The sequence below is a fragment of the Pongo pygmaeus genome, chromosome 14 (assembly GCF_028885625.2).
Source record: "Pongo pygmaeus isolate AG05252 chromosome 14, NHGRI_mPonPyg2-v2.0_pri, whole genome shotgun sequence".
NCBI lineage: Eukaryota > Metazoa > Chordata > Mammalia > Primates > Hominidae > Pongo > Pongo pygmaeus.
In genome coordinates this window covers 30,737,254-30,758,254 of record NC_072387.2, presented here as the reverse complement: position 1 = coordinate 30,758,254, position 21,001 = coordinate 30,737,254, and the positions used below count along the sequence as shown (strand labels likewise).

Sequence of the window (21,001 nt, the reverse complement as noted above, 5' to 3'; positions counted from 1 at the left end):
TCCCCACACTTCCCCCCCTTCTTTTCAACAAAACCGCCATCGTCCTCATGGCCCGCTCCCGATGGTCGCTGTCTGTCTCTTCGGAGCTGTTGGGTACACCTCCCAGATAGGGTGGCTGGGCAGAGGCGCTCCTCACCTCCCAGACAGGGCGGCCGGGCAGAGGGGCTCCTCACTTCCCAGACGGGGAGGCCGGGCAGAGGTGCTCCTCACATCCCAGACAATGGGTGGCCGCGTAGAGGCGCTCCTCACATCCCAGACGGGGCGGCCGGGCAGAGGCGCTCCTCATATCCCAGATGATGGGTGGCCGGGTAGAGGAACTCCTCACATCCCAGACGGGGCAGCCGGGCAGAGGCGCTCCTCACATCCCAGACGATGGGTGGCTGAGTAGAGGCGCTCCTCACATCCCAGACAGGGCGGCCAGGCAGAGGCGCTCCTCACTTCCCAGACGGGGCGGCCGGGCAGAGACGCTCCTCACTTCCCAGACGGGGCGGCCGGGCAGAGGCGCTCCTCACTTCCTCCCAGACGGGGTGGCAGCCAGGCAGAGAGGTGCTCCTCACTTCCCAGACAGGGCGGCCGGGCAGAGGCGCTCCTCACTTCCCAGATGGGGCGGCCGGGCAGAGGCGCTCCTCACTTCCCAGACGGGGTGGCTGGGCAGAGGCACTCCTCACTTCCTCCCAGACGGGGTGGCAGCCAGGCAGAGGCGCTCCTCACCTCCCAGACGGGGTGGCCGGGCAGAGGCCCTCCTCACTTCCCAGACGGGGTGGCTGGGCAGAGGCGCTCCTCACTTCCTCCCAGATGGGGTGGCAGCCAGGCAGAGGTGCTCCTCACCTCCCAGACGGGGCTGCCGCGCAGAGGTGCTCCTCACTTCCCAGACGGGGTGGCTGGGCAGAGGCGCTCCTCACCTCCCAGACGATGGGCGGCTGGGCAGAGGCGCTCCTCACTTCCCAGACGGGGCGGCCAGGCAGAGGCGCTCCTCACTTCCTCCCAGACAGGGTGGCAGCCAGGCAGAGGCGCTCCTCAATTCCCAAACGGGGCGGCCGGGCAGAGGTGCACCTCACCTCCCAGATGATGGGCGGCCAGGCAGAGGCGCTCCTCACTTCCCAGACGGCGCGGCCGGGCAGAGGCACTCCTCACTTCCTCCCAGACGGGATGGCAGCCAGGCAGAGGCGCTCCTCACTTCCCAGATGGGGCGGCCGGGCAGAGACGCTCCTCACCTCCCAGATGGGGTGGCCGGGCAGAGGCGCTCCTCACTTCCTCCCAGACGGGGTGGCAGCCAGGCAGAGGCGCTCCTCACTTCCCAGATGGGGCGGCCGGGCAGAGGTGCTCCGCACTTCCTCCCAGATGAGGTGGTGGCCAGGCAGAGGCGCTCCTCACCTCCCAGATGGGGCGGCTGGGCAGAGGTGCTCCTCACTTCCCAGACAGGGCGGCCGGGCAGAGGCGCTCCTCACATCCCAGACGATGGGCAGCCGGGCAGAGACGCTCCTCACTTCCTATATGGGATGGCGGCTGGGCAGAGGCGCTCCTCACTTCCCAGATGGGGCAGCCAGGCAGAGGGGCTCCTCACATCCCAGACGATGGGCGGCCAGGCAGAGACGCTCCTCACTTCCTAGACTGGGTGGCGGCGGGGCAGAGGCTGTAATCTTAGCACTTTAGGAGGCCAAGGCAGGCGGCTGGGAGGTGCAGGTTGTAGCGAGCTGAGATCATGCCACTGCACTCCAGCCTGAGCAACATTGAGCACTGAGTGAGCGAGACTCCGTCTGCAATCCCAGCACCTTGAGACAGAGTCTTGCTCTGTTGCCCTGGCTAGAGTGCAGTGGTGCCATCTCAGCTCACTGCAACCTCTGCCTCCCAGGTTCAGGTGATTCTCTTGCCTCAGCCTCCCGAGTAGCTGGGATTACAAGTGCCTGCCACCACGCCCAACTAATTTTTTTGTATTTTTAGTAGAGACTGGGTTTCACCATCTTGGCCAGGCTGATCTCAAACTACTGACCTCGTGATTCACTTGCCTTGGCCTCCCAAAGTGTTGGGATTACAGGCGTGAGCCACCGTGCCCAGCCTGTGGCTGTCTTTCTGTAAGGACATCAGTCATGTCAGACCAGGGCCCACCCTAACCCAGTATGACCTCATCTTAATTTAAGTATACATTTGCAACAATCCTGTTTCCTAATGAAGTCAGTTCTGAGGTACCGAGAGTTAAGATTTCAACATCTCTTTCTTGCACAGGGAGGGGAGACTGATTTAGCCCCTACCAATAAGAGAAAAAATATTATAGCACAGTCTGGATGTAGTGATTTCTTTCTGCAGTCCACACACACACACACACACACACACACACACACACACACACAGCGCTGATGCAACCACATGCTGTCAATGCAAAGGAAAAAGACAGATGTCTCCCTACGCCTTTCTAAGCTTTTATATATTATACCTCACATTGTCAGCTCTAAAATCCTGTATGTAATACATTTATCTATCTAATAGATTTGTTAGATCTAATACATTTATTTATTTGGTAATAAATAAATAATAAATTTACCAACTGTCTTGGTGAAAAGGAGTTCATGCTGGATGACGGATGAGGCCTTGAATAATGGCCTTCCCTGCCACTATGGCCACTCTCCACTCAAGGATCTATTGTACAAGCATTGGGGTGGCTGGGGGCAGAGATGACTGACATCTACCAGCCAGTCAGCCGGTTCCTCCGTCTACCTGCTTAGTGAGTGTCCTGTCTATACCAAATCTTCTCTAGTGGCAATGATGTGAGACACAAAGATCTGCACATTTTGCGGCCACTTCCAACAATTCATCTACATGCTTCTTCCCAGACCACTTTGTCTCTGATCATCTAAACTCGCCCCTTCTAAACCCCAGACCAAGACCAGCCAAGTTATTTGCCACTACATGGAAGTCCATATATACCCTTACCTCATACCACTTCTGGCACACAAAGTGGACAAACAAGCGTACTGCTCACAGCTCTACCCTCTAGGAGGGTTTCTCCTCATCATTGTCCTTCAGGGCCACCACTGAGTTGAGCGGTAGTGTTGACAGCTATCCACTCTCAGGCAGCATTGATTATCCAAACCAATCCATCCACGAACCAGGAATAAGCTGTGTTGTTCCTCCTTCATCAGTGAATCATAGAGTTCCCTCACTCCTGCCCCCATATTTATCGATGTGAGCTGAGAGACATGTCAGGACAGCAGAGGTAGGTGACATGGAGCTCTGGGCCACCCTATACCTTCTGGACTTGCTCAGATCTGGTCCTGAATATACCATTTCCATCATACCTTATCACCTTGTTGGATCTGACAATGTCCAGCTCGTAACAGTAAACTCGTATCATATAATCACTGGATGTACCACTTTCAGGTGCTTGATCTCTCTTGACCCCTTATCACATCAGAAGCTGTTTTTTTGAGTGGTGAGTAATTAAACAATAAATAGTCTCTTGAATGCAGTAGACATGCCTTTCTCCAGAACCCTACCCATTCTGTACTGCAAATCTATTAGGGTTTGTCCAAGATTTCCTATACCATCCTTTTCTACCATGGATACCCCGAGCACTGTTGGATCTGTTGAATTATATGGCCTCAACAGCAGAGTACGTTGTCCTGAAGCCTAGAATTTCTGCAGTTTTCTTCTGCTTTGGGTTCCACTCAAAACTGGTAGACTTTTAATGACCCAAGAAATGAGTCAAAGAAATAATCTCAAGTGCAATATTGGCTGCCTCCTAAAATTCAAAGTGGCCCACCAAAAAATATACCTTTTCATAGGGGTAATTGTTTACCTTAGGATGCTGCAAACCATGGGACTCCTAAAATCTTCACCAATATGGCAGGACTTTGATACTGTAAATGATTTATGTTTTACCTTCATGTGTTTTACTATGACATCCAGAGTACCGGCCACTTTCTGTTCACCAAGTCCAATTAGCATAATGTCAACAACATAGTATACCAACATGATATGTCAAGGTGACAGAGAGAAAGAGAATACATATAGCCTTAGGGAAAGACAGTGAATGTGTACTCATATCCTTTCTTAATGAGACAGAACTGATCTTGACCATCCTTGCTGAGGAGGTTCGAAGATGACTTGTTTGCCAGATGGATAGCCACAACCCAGGAACCAAAGGCTGTGCTGCTCTGTTCCAGTAAAGATACCACATCCAATTCGGTAGCTACATACAATTGGGACTGCAACTTAGATAACGTTCCGGTAGTCTGCTGTTATTCATGAAAATCCACCTGTTTTTTGCAGAGACCATGTAGACAGACTGAATGGGGATATGATGAGGATGACCACCTCTGCATTTGCTAAGTTCTTGAGAGTGGCATCGATCTCAGCCATTCCACTGGAATAGGGTATTGCTTTGATTTGCTGTCTTAGGTGGGAATGGGCACTTTCTGGGTTTCCATTTGTTTCTTCCTTCCTGGTTCTTATTTCACAGGTCAGGAAGCAAAACGTGAGGGCTCTACCAGCTGCTCAGTCTATCCTTTCCAATTAAGCACACTGGAACTGAGGAAGCAACGACAGGGTGAGCCCTAACACCCTCATCATCACTGCTGAGCCTGCCTTGACAAGAACTCCATTTATCACCTGCCTCCATGATTTCCCATCCTAACTAGCTGTCATCATGGCATTCCAGGTTCTGCTGATGTCATTGTCAGGTTAGACCCTGTATACCCTGAAAACTCTGTATATTTCCATTTTCTTAGGGTAAAGTTACACAGGTCCCTTTGGGGGAAGGTTTGTGGCACTGCAGGGTTCTTTTTCAAGGCGGCCCAGCCTCCCCTTCAATCACTAGGCCAGGGGCCCGAGAACTGACTCAAATCTGGGAGCTAGGTGAGGGATTATCATTTTTCTTTTTGGCAGCAGACATCAGATTTCAGCTTACCTTCTCTTTAATATTTTTTCTGGTTACACAAGTCAAGAAATATTCACAGTGGGTACTCATCTATCTTTCCTCTAGAAATACCCTATGTGTACAGCACGCTGGCTGGCACCTTGGCCTTGCTGCCATATGGTAGTCATATTCACTTTGTGGTGGTCATATTCACTTTGATGGCCAAATGCTGCGACTTGGCCTCTGCTACTCCAAAATATCTTCATCTTCAGTAATATTAGAGAGGTCAGTTCTGTGGCAGCATTTCCTACTGTGAACCATAGACCATGGAAGACAATCACTAGTGAGATTCCCAACAATGCTGGTGGCCCCTCACCAGTGAGTTTCTTGTTTTTGTACAAAGGGCATGTCCTCTTGGCCTCACAGGGAACAAGATCAGGGTCTCTGGTCTTGCATAATAAATCCTCCCTGGACTGTCTGACTCCTTCCTCAATACCATGCCATGGCAAATATGGCGTCTTTCCCTCATTGACTATAGGCTGTCATCTTATCCAAGCTTCAAGAAACCTGCTGTCAGGATGCAGAGTATCAAAAAAGGACTTTAACTTATCTATTTATTTTTCGAGACGAAGTATCACTTTGTCACCCAGGCTGGAATGCTGTAGCGTGATCACAGCTCACTGCAACCTTGACCTCCCAGGTTCAAGCTATCCTCCCACCTCAGCCTCCCAAGTAGCTGACACTACAGTCGCATGCCACCACTCCCGGCTAATGTTTGTATTTTTTGTAAAGAGGAGGTTTCACCATGTTGCCTAAGCTGGCCTTGAACTCCTGGGCTCAAGTGCTCTGCCTGTCTTGGCCTCCCAAAGTGCTGGATTACAGGCATGAGCCACCATGCCCAGCCCAAATGAAGAACTTGGAGTCCATGGTGAAAGGCAGAACCTCCCCAACTCAACTGAGCTGGTCATGAGTGAAAAGTACATCTTTAAGCCACACCTTTCAAATGGGTCAGCAAATTTGATAAATTTGGCAAATTTCATCTATTCCCACCCACTACGTATACCTCTCTTACAATTTATAGTGTCTTCTCATGTCCTTTGCTCCTATCAAATCTATCCTAACCAGTACCTATATTAAATATTTATTTCTACATTATATAGTCTTCAGAGTTCTAGGGCGGTGTGTTCAAATGATGGGAATATTACACACCTGCACTGTCCAGCCACTAGCCACATTGAACTACTGAGTACTTGAAATGTGGCTAGTGTGACCCAAGAACTGAATTTTAAATTGGACTTAATTTTAATTAATTCAAACTTAAATGGCCACATGTGGCTAGTGGCTACCACATGAAAGCATGCAGCTCTAGATGGACATGAGCCTAGACAGGCAGAATAACTAGATTCTAAAGTAAGTTGGTAACTAGGGAATTAGCACTTACTATGGGAATTTAAAAGATATGTTAAAATATATACTGGTGGGAAAGAACTTTAAGAAAAACTGGTGGTTCCTAATGGTTTAAGAACCTTAATAGTCAAACATTTCTAAGAATGCTTGTCCCTGGGTAATATTTCTAACTGGTCAAGTCACAATTATTACGGAATGGATCTCCCCAGTATCAATTGTTTCCCTATAGCTTCTATGTGCAGCATATTTATGTCCTGAGTGTACAATGTCTGGCCATAATGACACGAAAGGTTGGATTCTAGGGGTGGAATACATCAAGTCACTAGGATGTCACCAAGCCCACTGTGTGGGTTAAATGCTACAGACAGAGGGTTGTGCCACCCATTCCCCACCTTCCCTACCTCCCATCCTACCCAAAGCTTCAGCCAAAAGGAAGAAAATGCCTCCCACATGGCCATAGGCTGAAGTGCTGCCCCTCGGTGGCCAGAAGTCACTCAACATGCAGGCAAAGATGATGTTAACAATACAAAGAATCAGAAAAAGACTGAATTCCTTAGATCAATCTGTTTGGCTTCAAAAGCTAGAATCTCAAAAGTCTATCCCCTGCTGACTTTATTTTTCTTTCAACTTTTCAATGCCATTGCTCCTGCCTGAACAAAAGACAAGAAAGTCCAGTCTCATCCCAGAATAGACAGAAGAGCACAGAACAGACAGAGCTATACACCACTGCAGGACTAGAGATTATTCCTCATGCTGGGCAGGGTAGGGTAGAAAGAAGAGAATCCATCAAAGCAAGAGGTGGCTAATTCCCTCAACAAAACTAAATTAACAATATTAGCTCAAGTGAGGGAGCTGAATCTTCTCACAGTGTTAAACAGTTTGTTCTGTTTTATATATTAAAGACCCAAGTGTAGTTTATTGTTTTTATGGAGTTAAGTGAATTCACATGTTAAATTTAAAAGGTTGGGGGAGACAGGAGATTTTGTTTGTTTCTAGTATTATTTGGCAGAGTATAAAAGTCCCTGGACTTAGAATTGGAAGGCTTGGACTCAAATCCACACCCTTCCTGGTACCAGCCAAGTGCCCCTGGGCAATCACTCAACCCATCTCCTTCACTGGTGGTTGTGGCAGCCCTTCTCAAGCAGACTTGAGAGACCTTAGCTCCCTAACCCAGTGGTTCTCCAACTAGCGAGTGCTCAGAATCACCTGGAGGGTTGGTTAAAACAGCACTGGGACCAATCCCGAGTAGTCCTGGAATACAGCCTGAGAATTTGCCTTTCCAGCAAGTCCCCAGCCTGGTTGAATGCCATTCCCAGCCCACCCACCCCTGGCTCCACTTTCTCTTGTACTAGCTGATATCTGAGATTCCACCATCAAGAGCCCCAACCCAATTTAGCCGGGAAGCTTTACTCTTATTAAAAGGTACATACACGAAACAATATTAGCAGTTAGACTGTATCTTTCACATCTTATCCTTCTTTATCATTCCTGTGTCTCCCTTGCTGTATTGCCTGCACAAGTTCACATGTTTGAGGAAAGAAACTTCAAACATAGTCTGTATCAAGAGGCTTTATTATTTTCTTTTTCCTCTCTCCCCGCTTTCCCCTAGAGCTTGGTCAAGGTGTCCTAATGGTCTAAAATGTCAAAAGAAAACTAGATGAGGAAAAAGTAATAGAAAATAACTCTATTATAAGCTTCCTTATAGTTCAGATTCATCTCTTTCTTATAAGAACCACCCACCAGTTCCTACTCAGAGACTCAAGGATACTCCTGTTCCTCAGTTGGTTCACAATAAAAACACTGAAGATTTACATCAATCGAAGGGTTTCTGTTACCATTCACATGGGCCTTCCCAAATGCTAGTGAAACAGAGGTAGTCATTACTCATCAAAAAACACTCAGCAAGAAGGGCCAGACTCCCACACATGGATCCCAGAAGTCAGGGAGAGAGTGAGTGTGGAGGCCTACCTCCTCCTAACCTGCTCACCCACGGAGCCATTCCATGGCAAAGGAATAGCAGCTCAGAGGCTGCCCGCACTGCCCTCACTGCAGAAGTTTAAGGAAATCTCCCAGTATGTTTCATGTTGGAAGACCCTGAGATAAAGCCCATATTTCAGTCTGTATTTGTCCTCCCACAAAATGAAGAGTGCTTGTCCATGAGACCAGCCCATGTCTAATTCAGCAGGACACAGCGTGCAGAGCACCTCGAGCAGGCAGCCCACTGCTGACTCCTTTCCAGGGGCCTTTCCCCGAGAGGCAAAGCTTTCTCCCAGGGAGTCCCCACTTTCAGCCCTGTCAGTATGCCCAGTGCCTGCACTCTGCAGGGCCCAGTTCTATCCCATTACGCAAGTTGGTTTTCAGCGGCTATGGAAAAGTCACACACGATTGTGCCAAGGTGAACAAATGTTGGCGACCTGTGGAAAAGCAGCAGCTGCACATCCTGAAGCATTGGGTCTTCCAAGGAAGCCTCGTCTAACCAGAAAAGCCATCACTCTCCTCCTCCAACAATTTCTGATATAGGAAATCGTCTTATCGTGTTACCCCCTTTTCCCTGTTGTAAATCCATGCTGGCGAGCCCAGGGCTCTCCCTAGCTCTATACAGTGCCTGGCATGGTGCCATGCAGCTAAGTGTGTTGGAATACAGCGCTGTCCACCATTCAGTTATTTTAACAAGCACTATGGAGCTCTCATAAGTGGCTTAAAAACATTTATATTTACCCCAAAATCACTTTAAAATAATTCACTCCATCACAGCCTCAGCCAGAGCCTGCTCCAGCTCTCCCACAGACTTTTACAGGAGGCCTCCCCTAATTCCAACTCCACGGGGGCTACAAGGACACTGTTTATAGAGCATTTTGGCTTCTCGCCCTGTGGCCCACAGCCATCGATGCAACAGCAATTTAATCAAGCGATAATCTAGTAAGTACAACTTGCCACTAGGACACTAAAAAGCCCTTATTTAAGCTAAGTGATAATGGTGATGACAAGAATCCTGGGTGTCTGTCATCTCAGATTATCAAGTGACACCTTTACATTGATTATTATATTTTCATGTAAATACTTAGAGTGCTCAGAACTTTCTTATTCTGTTTTCAATTTGAGGTCGCTAAAGGGCAAAAAGGAGTCTCACTGGTGGCAAGATTTATTCAGAGAACACTGTCACTCTGAGAACAGCTGTGCTGGAGACACAGCTTCACCACCCAAACCCACAAGCCTACCAAATTAGGTCAAAACACTAAAATACAACTGCTTAAGAGATCTTCAAAACCTAGAGTCAGCTGTTCATGTTTTGTACTTGAAAAATACACATTAGAACAGAGTCAGAGGATCAAAGGCTAGAAGTTTCATCCCAGAGCTTTCTGGACACGACTGTATCTCAACTGTGTCAGAGACGAGGGTGAAAATGTAAAATTATAAACCTAGGATGCTACAAAAATAAAAATATCACATTTTCTATTTCCTGAATTAAAAATAGGAGAGATACACAATCACTTAGGAAAAATATTCTGAGAAGAGACAGTCATGAATATAAAAAACACAACAACACAACACTGTTCTCTAAATGGAAGAGAAGTGCTAACAGCAGAAGGTGAGCCTGTTGGTATATGTTGTACTATTGCCCTTTATTCACAAATGAGTAGAAACTTTTGGATTTCCAGCATCAAACTACTGTTAGATGGAATAGCAAGTAAGTACAAATTAGCCTATATTTTATACAGAGTGACTCAGCATGCACACAAATATCAATAAATTGCCGACACTAGAAGGCTATTTACTGACTTGTAAAGAAAGCATCATTATTTAATATGGAATATCTGTAGAGCTGCCCCTATTAAATAGTTACAGTCATGTAAATGCAATTTTCCAAAGTATGACCTACATAAAGCTAGTGCCTAGAAATTATCCATGAAGACTTCCAGGGTTAATACATTTGAGGATAGAGACTCAAAATGTTTGTTAGCATATCACAGACTCCAAGTGGTTCCTCAGCAGAGAAGCCAGCTCAATGTTGTTTAAACCAGTATTGCTCAAAGATAACTAATGCGACACTTTATTCCCAAGATGAGTTATTAATGCATTTAAAGAATTGCTAATATAGACACGTGCAAAATCACTGTCTAAAAGTTTGTAGCAGATTATGTACCTACATTTGTATCAACTCCATAGCATTATAAATACTCTTCATTGCTTATATTTTCCTTTTCTCATTGTTTAATTTGGGGGAATAAAAGGATTCATTTCAGAAAGACAATTTTTGGAGACAAGTTTACAGGGGGAACACTGTCACTCTTTGGCCCACATGGGAAGGCGCTACAAAGTCATCTTCTATCCGATATGGAAGTTGAAAGCCTTGCAGTCGTCCCATTCCCGTGGATCTTGCTCATCATCCCAATCCATATATCCAGTCACCCCCGCTGCACTGATTGTGCCTTCTGCACTGTTCTCGGGTCTGTTTCAATCTTCCACTCCCCACAGTCACTGTCCTAGTTTGAGCCACCAGCAGCTTTGCCAAGGTCCATTCTTGGCATACTCCATACCTTGTAGCCCAGATCACCTTTTAATCCTTGGAAGTGTCTTCTATCTACCAAGACTATATGTCTACTATTAGTAGAAAGAATGACAAAGTCATCAACCATGTACCCACCAATCAGTTTAAGAAAATATTTCTAAGACTCCTGTGAATCCACTCCTATGAATTCTGTGCTTATAATTCCCTCACTTTTCTTTATAGTCTAATCACATATGTATTTATCTGACAATGTACTGCTTAGTTTTGCATCACTCTGAACTTTATATAAATGTACTAGTTTGATTCATCTGGTATTCATTTATTTCACTTTACCTTATGCTTGTTAGGCTCATCAACTGGGGCCCTCAATTTCCATAGCTGAACAGTATTCCAGCTGTATGAACAAATTGTTTACCCATTTCTCTGATGACAATCACTTGAGTTCTTCCCAGAATCCTCCCCCTCACCTTTTTTTTAACTACTTACAACAAGTGCTGTTATAAACCCTCCTATTTTTTCATGCCTGGTACAGAAAAGTATACCTGGTAGAGAAAGTACAGCATTTTTTTTTCTAGGTTATATTAGGAATTGAATTGCTGGGTCATAGGGTAGTCCATATTCAGATTTCACAGATCTGTTCTGCAAAGTGGTTATACCAATTTGCTCTCCTACCTGCAGTGTATAAGAGTTCCTGTGACTCCACATCCTTGCCAACATCTGATACTGTCAATTGTTTTATTTTTTGCCAAACTAGTGATAGTAAAATATTTTAGGAGTATTGTAATGTGGTTTTATAATGTGCATTCCCTGATTAATATTTGTTATTTTATGTCATTTTTTGCATATCCATGTCTTTTGCTCATTCAAAGTAATTTAAAAATATATCCTTTTCCAATGGCTGGGCATGGTGGCTCACACCTGTAATCCTAGCACTTTGGGAGGCGGAAGCGGGCAGATCACTTGAGGTCAGGAGTTCAAGACCAGCCTGGCCAACATGGTGAAACCCTGTTTCTGCTAAAAAATTAGCCAGGCATGGTGGCAGGTGCCTGTAATACCAGCTACTCAGGAGGCTGAGGTGAGAGAATTGCTTGAACCCATGAGGCAAAGGTTGCAGTGAGCCGAGACTGCACCACTGCACTCCAGCCTGGGCAATAGAGCGAGACTCCATCTAAAGCGGGGGTGGGGGGAAGTAAGTTTTATGCTATGTGGTATTTAACTTTAAATATCATTGAATTTGTCAGTCTTTTGCTCTATGTTTAATGGCTTTTCCATCGTATCTAGAAGATCCCCAACTTACTTAACATTTTTAACTTTAAGATTTTTCAACTCCACAGTGGTGTGAAAACAATATGCATTCAGTAGAAACTGTACTTCAGGTGCCTGACAGCCATTTTGTTTTTCACTTTCAGTGCAGTATTCAATAAATTACATGAGATATTCAACACTTTATTATGAAATAGACTTTGTGTTAGATGAGTTCGCCCAACTGTAGGCTAACATAAGCATTCTGAGCACATTTAAGGTAGGCTAGGCTAAGCTATGACATTCAGCAGTGTAGGGGTATTAAATGTATTTTTGACTTACAATAGTTTCAACTTACAATGGGTTATTGGGACTTGACCGCATCGTAAGTTGAGAAGCATCTGTATAAAATATAAGATACTCAGAGTGGGTATAAAAAAACACTATCATGGCCAGGCGTGGTGGTTCATGCCTGTAATCCTAAGCCTTGGGAGGCCGAGGCAGGTGGATTATCTGAGGTCGGGAGTTCAAGATCAGCCTGGCCAACATGGTGAAACCCAGTCTCTACTAAAAATACAAAAATTAACCGGGTATGGTGGCGCACACCTGTAATCCCAGCTACTCAGGAGGCTGAGGAAGGAGAATTGCTTGAACCCAGGAGGCAGAGGTTGCAATGAGCCAATATTGTGCCACTGCACTCCAGACTAGGAGTCAAAGCAAGACTCCATCTCAAAACAACAACAACAACAACAACAACAAAAACACTATCAAAAAAAAATTCTTTTGTATTATCTTCTAAAATTTAAAGCGTTACTTTTCACATCCAGTCTTTAACTCTATTTTTTGTGTGCAGTGTGATACAGAGGTGCATTTTTTTTCCATATAGATGATCAATCACTACAACACCATTTTAAAAAATTGTTCCTTCTTCACCCAATAATCTACACAGTGTCACTCAACCTATATTCGAGAGTCTATTAATTTGCTGAGTCTGCCGTTGGGCTCTTGCTCCTGTTCCACTGCTATCTGCGCATCCCTACACCAGTGTTAGACTGTCTTAATTCCTACAGGTTTATTTGAATCCTGAGTGGTCAAGTCCACCAACTTGATTTCGGGAATGTTATAGGCTTGATGAATGAATTGACAAACAAATGAAGAAATGCAGAAGTTTCTAAGTAGGAAGAGTAGGCTATTTGTACAAATCTAAACAAACTCTCAGACACTTTTTTTTAAAGGCAAGCCTTAAAATAATGTCTTTTTTTCTCTAAACATAGCTATGCTTCTTTTAAAGACCTCTTAAAACAATTTATACAAAGAGCGAGCGATGGCTACTGAACGTGAATTGTGGAGCTAATCCCAGTAAAGACAGACATCTTTCTATTTTCTCAAAAGGAATTAGGACAAGGCATATGGACTTAGCATCACTCTTCCTTTCAAATTAAAAGTGATTTATGGATTGTTGATTCAGAATTTGGTTGCCACTAATACTTCATCTTTGTATGTTAAATGATTACAAAGAAGAAATCTGGATGGTAAGGAAGTTGAGTTTTCTTTCAAAAAGAGACATAATTACTTTGTTACAAGACCTACGACAAAAAAGGGCAGAAGGCAAGCAACTCAGTCAAACTGAAGTTTTGCAGCTTTGGCAAGCATCCCAGTTCTCCTAATGTTAGTCTTCCCAGGACTTTACTACTTACTGGTCATGAAGTTTAACTCATATCCAGAAAGAAGAATATAAGATGAGAACAAAAACATACAAGCCCAAAAGCAGGTGAATCAGGCAATGCTCTGTGAACTGGAAAATGCTAGTAAAATCTAGGCAATTGTTATTATTTATTCCATGAATAAATAGTTAGATTATTCTTATCACTGTAAATTTTCACTAACACAGATAATCAAGAGCCTGGCAGTAGAAAGTATTAGAACAGTAAATTACATGTAAGATTAAAAAGAGTTAGTTAGTATGACTGACATATACCTGTAGCAGATAATTAAGGTTCTAAGCCAATCGAAAACTAATAACAAGAGGTATTATGAAGATAAAATATCCTGTTGCTTCATTTGTCTGGTAAATATGATCTTTTCCCATGCATATCTGAGCATTAGGACCTGAAGATTTAGTGGACAATTGCAGTTTATTGATTAACTTAATCTCTTAGCACAACATATCCTGCTACTCAATCTTAGAGCAAATAAAACCACTTGACATTTATTCTGCTTTTTATAGTTTACAAAACACTTTCAAGTTACCTCTCCTTCTGTTAGACCAACTAGGCTAGAAGGACACAAACCTCAACCTACCGGTAGTTACCAAACCATTCGGTCTGGGGAGATTGCCAGAGAATGAAAGGAACCCAGAAAAACACAGAGCTGAGAAGCGGAGAGAGAAACATTTCTAACGATATTGTGGGAGACCTAAATCCAACTTACTTGAAACACCCCTATACCCCTGCACTTTTCAGTTATAAGACTCAATAAATTCCCTTTTCTGTTTAAGACCATATGAACCGCGTTTCTATCACCTGCACCTGAGAAAGGCCTGGGTAACGTTAAGTCAGTCACATTGCTAACTGCACCAAGAATCACACTGTTAATTGCACTAGGAGTCACGGTGCTCAACTGCTCCTTACAGGAGCCTTTGAGTGACGAAAAAAGCCTGTTTGCTTTGAACCCCAATACAATCACTTAACTACCTAGATGATCTCAGACAGGACATATAATGTGCATGTGCCTCCAAATGAGCCCCAAATACAAGGATATAATTTAACTTATAAGGTTATTTTGAGAGCTAAATTAGAGTTCTTTTCCCAAAGGAATTAGATAGAGTCTGGCACCTAGAATCCAATAAATGGTAACATTGCTCCTGCTCTCTCTCCTGACATGGTACTCAATAAGATAAGATATGTAAAGCATCTATTATAATTCCTGGTACAATGTAAGATACTCAATACATGTTAATTCTCTTTGCAATAAAAATGATTCAGGATTGGTAATCACATTCATCTTACATCACTATTTTTCACATTGTAGAAGAATAACTAAAAAGAAGAATATAGACCAACTCCAATGGCCTTTTTAACCCCCACATTTCCAGAAAGGTACAAAAACACTGCTAGAGGGAGGAAAATAAGAACATATAAATGGGTAGTTGGAAATATTAAACAAACCAGGCAATTTCCAGCATTTGAGCCATGTGAAGCCTCAACATAAATGTAGGGATTTCAAGTTCTCCAAAGGGGAAGATAATCACAAGCTACAGAAGTAATAGCAGAACCACTCAATACACAAAACAGAAGCCAAATGCTGGACTCACAGTATCTGGACCGTATGGTAGGCCATAGAATTTCTCTTGTGTTTCCTTGAGAATGTCTGTGGTTGAACTCCTCAGGGGATGCTTCCCATGGTAGATTTGATCCAGAGTGGCATAAAAGACCTGGATAGATAAAAACATCTACTTAGTTTTGGTCATCCATCCTCACATCAAGATGTGGTAGACCAAAGATGCTATAAGTGCACCAGAACAACAGTTACCAATCACAGTTGAAAACAGTCACAAAAATAAACTTATATGGTTTGAAATGTATTTCATACCACATTTAAGACCATGCTAACGATGAAAAGGAATGCTCTCCACCTTTTCATAAATAAGAATATTAAAGAACTTTGAATCATACCCATAAGATACTCTTTATGTACAATGGCGGCAAACTAAATATGTGACACAAAACTGGAATTTTGCCAAAATATATGTAGACAGAAGGCCGGGCGCGGTGGCTCACACCTGTAATCCCAGCACTTTGGGAGGCCGAGGCGGGAGGATCACGAGGTCAGGAGATCAAGACCATCCTGGCTAACACAGTGAAATCCCGTTTCTATTAAAAATACAAAAAAATTAGCCAGGCGTGGTGGTGGGCACCTCTAGTCCCAGCTACTCGTGAGGCTGAGGCAGGAGAATGGCGTGAACCCGGGAGGCGGAGCTCGCAGTGAGCCGAGATCGCTCCACTGCACTCCAGCCTGGGAGACAGAGAGAGACTCCATCTCGGAAAAAAAAAAAAAATATATATATATATATATATATATATAGACAGAAATATACAAAACCAGTTACAACTTTAGACCTGCTGGATCTAACAAATTTTGTTTGGTTTCCTCCTGGAATCCTGATATATCTTAAATGAGAGAAATGAAACGGTAAGAATTCTAGTTTTGTGATGAAAGGTGAAAGAAAATTAAATAGGTGTGGTGGGGGTAGAGAAAGAAATAGCAATGCAGCGTCTCGTGAGTACAGATGTATCGAAGAATTCTGGTGCAGCTGTTGGAGAGGCTGGAACTAGACTCCCACACCTGGTGTCAGGAAGTACAAAGGAAGCAGCTGCTATATAGGGAGGGCTCAACTAGATGACCAAGGGAAAAAGAGCACTCTCCTCTGAGTAGAGGATATAGGCCACTGAAACACAGTGGGAGAAGAAAGCATTAAAGAAAGTTTGGACATGAAATCTGCTGTTTACGAAGTACTGAAAACTAAATTTTGCAAAGAAATCTAAAATAAACATAAAGCATTTTTTCACTGCAACATCTGACTCAAATATTGTTTTTGAACACTGACTTGAACATTTGACTTCATGCAGGCAAGTAGAAAATGCTTTATTTTAAAGGACAAATTTTGACATGCAATTATGCTTCTGATATGTATCTTTGTGATTCAGAAATGGGATTTGTAGAGAATGTGCAGCTGTTGACTTGAAAGAAGTGAGGATTAGTTTGGTTAAAAGAAAAAATTTAAATGACCTCTAGCTTCTGGCTGCATCTAGATATAGAATTATGGTTCTAAATTATAAAGTTAAGTTTAAACCTTCCCTAGAAAAATACAGACATTTCCTAAATATAATATTGCTTTCTTCTAACTGGTAATCTAAACATATAGCTAAATATAGCTCTTTCAATTCTACATTTTATAATGAGTAACAATGCATAAAGATAATCAGAGAGGCCAAAATTACTCAATGTCTTACCTATATTCTAACAGAGTAAATTATCAGGAACTGAAACTCTTACATTCTAACCTCAACTGAGGTGTTATTTTGCCCCAATATATAAATAAATCAGAATTTAAGAGTTTCGTTTCTTCAATTATGCCTTTTACAAAATGATATAAACATGGGGTAACTTTTTTGAATTGTAACAGAGCAAAATAAATTAAATATGAAAACAGAGCAAAATAAATTAAATGTGCATTCTTTTTATGCTTATTTGCTGATAAACTAAACAATTTCAAAGACATGAGCCTATCTGCCTATCCAGGGAGTCATGCATTCCTGGGGCCAAGAAACTTACTAAGTCACAGAAAAATAAAGAGCTTATTTTTAAAACAATAATTTTAAAAAATGTACAGTTTTAAAAACACTGTTTTTTTGTTTTTGTTTTTTTGTTTTTGTTTTTGAGACGGAGTCTCGCCCTGTAGCCCAGGCTGGAGTGCAGTGGCGCGATCTCGGCTCACTGCAAGCTCCGCCTCCCGGGTTCACACCATTCTCCTGCCTCAGCCTCCCGAGTAGCTGGGACCACAGGCGCCCGCCACCACGCCTGGCTAATTTTTTTGTATTTTTAGTAGAGATGGGGTTTCACCATGTTAGCCAGGATGGTCTGGACTCCTGACTTCGTGATCCGCCCGCCTCGGCCTCTCAACGTGCTGGGATTATAGGCGTGAGCCACCGCGCCCGGCCTTAAAAACACTGTTTATGTCCCCATAGAAAGTTGAAACAATTCACTTCCTTTCCACCTGTGTTTGTCTCCACTGTCCAAGTGTAATATAAAAGCTGAACCCAGGCAGCTCCTCTACCAGGACTTTGTCTCTCTCTGTCTCTAGGGGGCTATTGTTTTTGGAGGGTGGAGGAGGGAAGGGTTGGTTTTCCATTGTAGAAGAAAATTATCAGAACAATTTTTCAAGAAGAAAGCCACAAAACAGACTTTTAAAAGCCAAGCCTTCTACTAAAGACACCAGCAAATCAAGACTTTTGCCAAGTAATGTTAATTTTTAAAAATAACTCAGAAATCCTTTAAAAATTATATTGATATGAATAGATACTGAGTAAGGTAAAGCAAATATAGATTCATGGTTTTGTCTATATAATAGATTTCCTTCACTGAAACATGTATTTCATATTTCAAGGTACAGAAAAACAGAGCACATTTATTACCTTCTAGGGACTGAATTTTACAAAACTATAAAGCAATTAAATAGTGATTACTTTGTTAAACAGGTAACTGAATCATCATAAAGTGAATACTGCTTAAGATGAAAGATGGGTGTTTAAGGTGTTTACATAACTCAAGATCTGAAGAGGAGTGAGAATTCCATAAACAATCTCAGTCATTACAAACATCTATGCATCTGGTGTCATGCAGAACTGGCATCCAGATGGTTCATGAAAGTTTTCTGGTCTTCATCTCGAAACCTGGGAAGTTGGTTTTGAATATTATCTAAAACTAACAGCAATTACTATCTAAACTTCAAACCTAAAAACACAAAAATTTTAAAAAGATACAAAATGAATAAACATATATATATATATAATTAAGTTTGAGCCTTAATTTAGCTGGTAAAATGTGTGATTTAGAAGAAGTCATGTAAATTTTCTAAGCTTTCATTTTTTCCCAACTGAAAATGGGAAATAGTCTTTTTTTTTTTTTGAGACAGAGTCTCGCTCTGTTGCCCAGGCTGGAGTCAGTGGCAAGATCTCGGCTCACTTCAACCTCCACCTCCCGGGTTCAAGCGATTCTCCTGCCTCAGCCTCCTGAGTACCTGGGATTATAAGCACGCACCACCACGCCCGGCTAATTTTTGTATTTTTAGTAGAGACGGGGTTTCACCGTGTTGGTTAGGCTGGTCTCGAACTCCTGACCTCGTGATCCGCCCACCTCAGCCTCCCAAAGTGCTGGGATTACAGGTGTGAGCCACTGTGCCTGGCCAGGAAATAATTTTATTCAACGCCTACTTCATAAGGGCAGTGTGAGGACTAAATGAGTCAATTTTGGTCAAGTTCTTTGAACTCAGATGAAAGATGTTTTAGAAGCATAATTATTATAATAAATAGGTATCATTGGCAAGACTTTAAAGTTATATATTTATTTGGGATAATGACTCCAGAAAGCTTCAGAACAAAGGGACATACATACCTGAAGTTGCATATCAGCTGCAGCACAAACCTTTTTAGATTCACAAAGACGAGACACCATATTTTTTGGCAGTGGCTTGATAAAACAAAAGAATATATATGTGAGTAAACTGCGTAATAAGTCACTGCACTATGTATATTATAAGTCAGGAAATTTAAAAATAACATCAAATGTAAAATGAGTAATAGAATTTCATTATAGTTTAAACATAATAACGTTAAATATTTTAGTTGGCAAGACAACATGAATAAATACATTCTGTTTAATTTCAAAAAGTGGTAATTGTCAAATAAGGGTTTGTACATGAAAATACAGGATTATGTGGAACTAAGACACTGGCGCCGATCTTTAAAAATCTATTTAAAACCTCAAAGGGAATACTTTTTCTGTTCCTTTGCTATCAGTGAGCGCCTTTTCAAATACTCTCTTGACTTTTAAGTGCATATAATCACTGACAATAGGACTAAAAGATGAAAATGTCAAGAAAGAAATGGTAACTCATGGTGTCAGCCAGTGTTAAAGCTAAACTGACATCCTAACAAATAGTCATAATAATGAATTGCAGAGTATTTTCTTTTCCAATCTGAAAGAACTGTAGAGCTTGGACACTTAGTTTAATGTCCCTATGTGATTTAAGGCTTTCTTTTTGAGATGAATTAGGCCTAACCCTATAACATACAGATCCTCTTAGAAATAAATTAATAATGTAGTTGAACAAGAACTTTCCTCAATCTTACTCTAGTTTAAAATCATTAATACTGATGTTTATTAAAGAAAGATACCGATTTACAACCTAATTAAGCTAAAAGCCCCTCTAAAGAGAAACACATTATATAAAGACCAATGGCAAGTTACTCAGTGGTATGGTCGTATAAATTAACCACCTGTGAATGAGAATGTGGGCTGTCTGCTGCAAGCGGAAACTAGCCACTGCTTTGTAGGAGTCTACTCCCAGGGCCTAGAACAGTGCCTGGAGCCGGCAGACACTCAGGAAAGATTTGTGAAGGAATGAACTAATAGAAGAACTGCTAGGAAATGGCTTCTTAAGTGAAAGACATAGAATCTGCTGACTGCTCAGATGGCAAACCTACAGCCTTTTCTCTTTCCATTTGGCAGCAAGAGAAGTAAACTAGGCAGAAAAGACAATATTTTTAAAGAGCTAAGACACAGATGGGAGGAAGCTACATAGTGTGAATTCTGGTACAGGTCGCAGGCCTGGGGCTTTCTGATACCAGGGGCACTCGTCTTGTATGAAAGAAATATTTCCTCAAACAGGATTTTTAACAGTCAAGATTTATTTAAGTCATATCTGCCAATACATTGCGCCAAAATGTTCACGTTTCTTTAAACCTTACTTTATATCATATTTTATGTTGTTGACAGGATTTATGCTACATTTAAAAGATTTTTCATGCTTCACCAAGTTTTAATAATTTTTACAAAAAAAGTATATGTGGAAGAATGACACTGAAACCATCTTTGCAGAATTGTAAGTAATAAGAAGAGAAGTCTAACATGACTGACTCCATCCTGCTTCTAACCTCTCAGGCTACATCTGTCTTTAGCTTATTCTAGTGCAGAGGCCAAGATAACTATAAGAAAAATTTGGTTTATAGTTAAACTTTGAGGCTAGAAAACCTGACCTTCCTGCTTGTTTGGGGACTGAAGCCACATTCCTAAGGCTGGATTGGAATTATGGTAGGGGCCTGGACTTTGCTAAACAATAGATACACGTAAACAATCACCTGCCACTGCTAAGCTTGCTTTTCTATAAGTTGCTCACTACCAGAGTCACATAGCCAGAGGCTATAAGACTT

The 21,001-nt window shown here is 42.6% G+C and overlaps 1 protein-coding gene across 1 annotated transcript in view; it reads right to left on the bottom strand.

The window, feature by feature from the left end:
- LOC129011399 (mitochondrial intermediate peptidase-like) overlaps positions 1-21,001 on the bottom strand; it is a 163,802-nt gene that overhangs the window by 64,306 nt on the left and 78,495 nt on the right. The window contains 2 exon segments of the mRNA XM_063650628.1: positions 15,325-15,444; positions 19,185-19,259. Of these exon segments, the coding sequence (XP_063506698.1) occupies positions 15,325-15,444; positions 19,185-19,259 (195 nt within the window).